The following is a 3883-nucleotide window of genomic DNA, read 5'->3' on the forward strand; positions in this document are numbered from 1 at the left end:
GGTTTCAACTTGAACCGGATAGCGATTGATGTTCTCACCCGTTGTCCACCTTTTTCACCTTCCGAGTAATGGAGATGTTTCTTGCAGATCGGCATGTTGGTTTTCGAGCGATAATGTCCAGAACTGTACATTGGCACAGATTCAGTTTCTTTGCCAAGTCGCGAAGGCTCTTTCCATCGATTTGTTTAATTTCTCCGTCATAAAAGGATATGTCCGCTGTATATGTGAACGGACTAAGCATTTCCGATGTTGCTTTATTAATCAAGATAAATATTATGAAATCACCTGCGTTTAAATGCCATTTAAAGTATTGATTGTATTAAGAATAAAGCAATGAGTCAACACAAACAAACTCTAACTGGGGAAAAACGCGCGGCAATGGACGCCGGGTTTGTCAAGTCTTCTAAACGCTTGCGTGTAAACGACCGAGTCCGACGTGACCGTGCAATAAGCGCTGGGGATTATGATCTCGCAAGAAAGATCGAAGAAGAAGCAATTCCCTTTGCTGGGAGGGAATCGCATCTATCTATTGGAGACAATGGAAGCGATATCATCAATACTAGTATCGTATGTAGTGAAAGCAGTGAAGAGGCTCATTCTTCGGAAAGGGACATGGAAAGCACCCATTTACCGAACATTCCAGGTGTAACATACCGAGGTGAAGTTGATAATGACCAAGATGACCAAGATGACCACCTTTATCATGAAAAATTTGACCTTCCCCTCGTCAAGCACGAGTTCCAACACGACGGTCGAGTTCAGAACTTGATTACAAGCAAATACGTGGACGCAAAGACTAAAAACGGGCTTCGATATATGAAAAGATTCAAAGTTGCACCAAATACGTACAAAGTCGAATATAATCATGGAAAAGATGCTTTGGAAATTGCTAGCGGGCGACTTGTACCAAATCATTTCTCGTTGCAGCAAATGCCCGCACGCGAAACCCAGCATAGACAGTATCTGTCTTGCGGGCAATACGACGACGTCGATTTAGTAAACTGTCAGCCGACTATTGCCAATCAGTTTCTCCTTCAACGCAATCTAATTGTTCCGCAAATGCAATACTATGTTGAAAATCGACAGGACTGTCTTAAAAAATGGAATATGGAGAAACATGATGTGATTGCGGTACTCAACACCGTTAACGCGGTAAATTGGCACCCCGATCTCAAAGCCATTCACCGTGCCATTTATGAGAAACTCGTCCCCATTCTTAAAGGGGAAAACCCTGATATTTGGCAAAAAGTTTTGAAATCTCGAAAACCGAAAACAGTAAATAACCGCGAAGGATCATTTTTCTCGCAGGTGTGCCAAACGACCGAAAACACGATGCTACTTCTTATGCACCACTACTTTCTTAATGCAAAGTTTCGTCCCGATGTTCTCATTTCTGATGGTTGCCAGATTCGTAAAGATCCCGAAAATCCTCTTACCCCTGACCACTTGCGAGCATGCGAGCAATACATCTTTGACAAAACTCAAATGCAGACGAGGATAGCCATTAAACCTATGGAAGTTCCCGCCTCCTACTATGAAAGATTTGGTTTAATTGCGGATAATGATCATCACCAATTATTTCCCATCCTGGATGAGAACACGGTATTTGCTGATTCAACCGAGGAGAAAGAGCCTTTATTTCTCGAACCTTTGTACCCAGAAAATCCACGTCTTGACGAACTAGCGAAGAGCATGATCTGTGAAAAGTCTCACGCGGCATGTGCTCAATTCATCTCCGAATTATGGAGAAACGATTTCTTCTATGGAGATAATAGTTGGTGGCACTTTGAAAATCATTACTGGAAAGATTCACCTTATTCTATGACGCATAAAATAATGTTCGAGTTATTCCCAATTCTTGACGAATTGACAAGTTGGCGCGACACAGGTGGTGATCTAGATGGACATATCTCGAATCTCAAGCGGAGTTTATCAGATTTACCCACATCCAAGAATATCGCATCCGCGTGTATTGGTCATTTTCAGAAACTAGACTATCACGCATTTAAATGTAGTTTGAATCGAGACTTGGCGCTACTGTGCTTTAAAAATGGAGTCTACGATTTGAACGCCGGGCATCTTAGGGATGGCAAACCCCAAGACCGCATCTCTATACAGATTAATTACGACTTTGTTGATTTTTCGCTTCCGGAAAACGTGCATATTTTCAAGCGTCTTGGGACGATTCTCCAACAAATCCTTCCGGATCGTGACGAGCGGGAGTATGTTCTTGATATCCTGGCTTGTGCTCTTGGAGGAAAAAGGACCAATAAACTTGAAATCCTTCTCGGCGAGGGCGCAAATGGGAAATCGCTGCTGACTCAACTTATGGAGTTAGCATTAGGGCCATATGCAACCTCTTGGAGCACCGCAATGCTGTGTACAGAATTCGACCCTACCGCACCAAACACCGAGTTGAACAGGGCCAGACACGTCCGATTCATCAATATCCAAGAAGGCAAGAAATCATCGCAGTTTAACATGGAAACATTTCGAAAGTACACGGGAGGAGATTCTTTCAATGGTATACGTGATCTGTTTGAGAAAGGAAGCGGGGTAACTTCATTCGTACTGCATGCTCAACTTTGGCTATCACTCAATACGCTTATGGCAATATCCGAGGCGAACCACGCGACTTGGAGACGGTTAGAGTTGCTTGAAATGCGGTCCAAATTTGTCGAGGATGAGTCTGAGGTAGATGTGAAAAACAATCGGTATCTCGCGGATGAGTGTTTGAAGAACGAACTGCACAGTCTTGCTCCGGCATTTATGTGGTTATTGGTGGAAAAACGCTACAGAGACATGCGAGATAAGAATGACTTTGTTTTATCTCCGCCCACCTCAGTTATTGAAGCAACGGAGAGATATCGCAGTGAACAGAATGTTTATCAACTCTTCTTTGATGACATGTGTACCTTTGATTCTGAAGGTCGCATCTTCAATACGGAACTATTTGAGAAATGTCAGCAGTGGGCAAAAATCAACCTTAAAGCGGTTACAAAGGCCGATATGAAAAAGTGGCTGTTGAACCAACCGGGCGTTCAATGGAAAGATTCGTTAAAGATCATGAAAAGCGTAGGCGACTTTGGTCAAAGAAGTGTAGAGAAAGTGTCACGAGGATATCTAGGAATCAAATTGAATAAGTATGAGTAGGGAGGGGAAAAGTAGAAGCGGGGGTAGGTAGCCATTAAGAGCAATCCGTAGTCATTCAGGTAGCCATTTTTTCTGACTCGACAAGGAACTTTAGATCGAGTGAAAGGTTGAATTTGATAAGAAGAATGAAGAGAATAATATGAAGAGAATAGAAAGTAGCCAAGTAGCCATTTATTTTGGAAAGGTGTTATAGTATAAATTTTGATCAACAAGGTGGTGGTGGTGAATATGACCACCACCTTGAGGAGCACAGTTTTATATATACGGAGAGAATTCTGGCAGAAAATGGCTACTTGGCTACCATTTGAAACGCTCGACGAAACGGCTCGATAAAAATCAGTGAAAGACGCGTGTTCACTCGATAAAGAGGGAAAGTATGGAGAGGAGGGAAATGGCTACGAAACGGCCACGAAGTGGCTATGAAATGGCTAAAAATGGCTACCACTCGATAACGTTGTTATTCGCGCAAAGTAACAGAACCAATCCGGAGACAACGGAGAGGGTTGCGTGTAGTCCTGGCAAGAATTGGCTCGAAGTCGTTTAATAAACAAAGGCCCAGCGAGGTCACGTGACTGGAGTCGTGCCGATAGGCTGTTGAGATCTGTAGGATAGGCTGACGAGATCTGTGGCCCATAGACTCATATGCTGAGAATAGGCTGTTGAGGACTATGGGCCATTGACCCGTAGGCTGTTAAGAAGTATGACCTATAGACCCCGTAGGCTGTTGAGA

At 43.3% G+C, this 3883-nt stretch overlaps 1 protein-coding gene across 1 annotated transcript; it reads left to right on the plus strand.

Moving 5' to 3' along the window:
* Positions 1-333: 333 nt before the first annotated feature.
* On the plus strand, positions 334-3153 carry EV422DRAFT_503638 (uncharacterized protein; the record flags this gene model as incomplete). Its single annotated transcript, XM_053068364.1, has 1 exon — positions 334-3153. The coding sequence occupies one exon, from the start codon at positions 334-336 to the stop codon at positions 3151-3153; it is 2820 nt and encodes a 939-aa protein (XP_052928539.1).
* Between the last annotated feature and the right edge of the window lie 730 nt (positions 3154-3883).

The sequence above is a fragment of the Fimicolochytrium jonesii genome, assembly GCF_025526975.1.
Source record: "Fimicolochytrium jonesii strain JEL569 chromosome Unknown EV422scaffold_3, whole genome shotgun sequence".
NCBI lineage: Eukaryota > Fungi > Chytridiomycota > Chytridiomycetes > Spizellomycetales > Powellomycetaceae > Fimicolochytrium > Fimicolochytrium jonesii.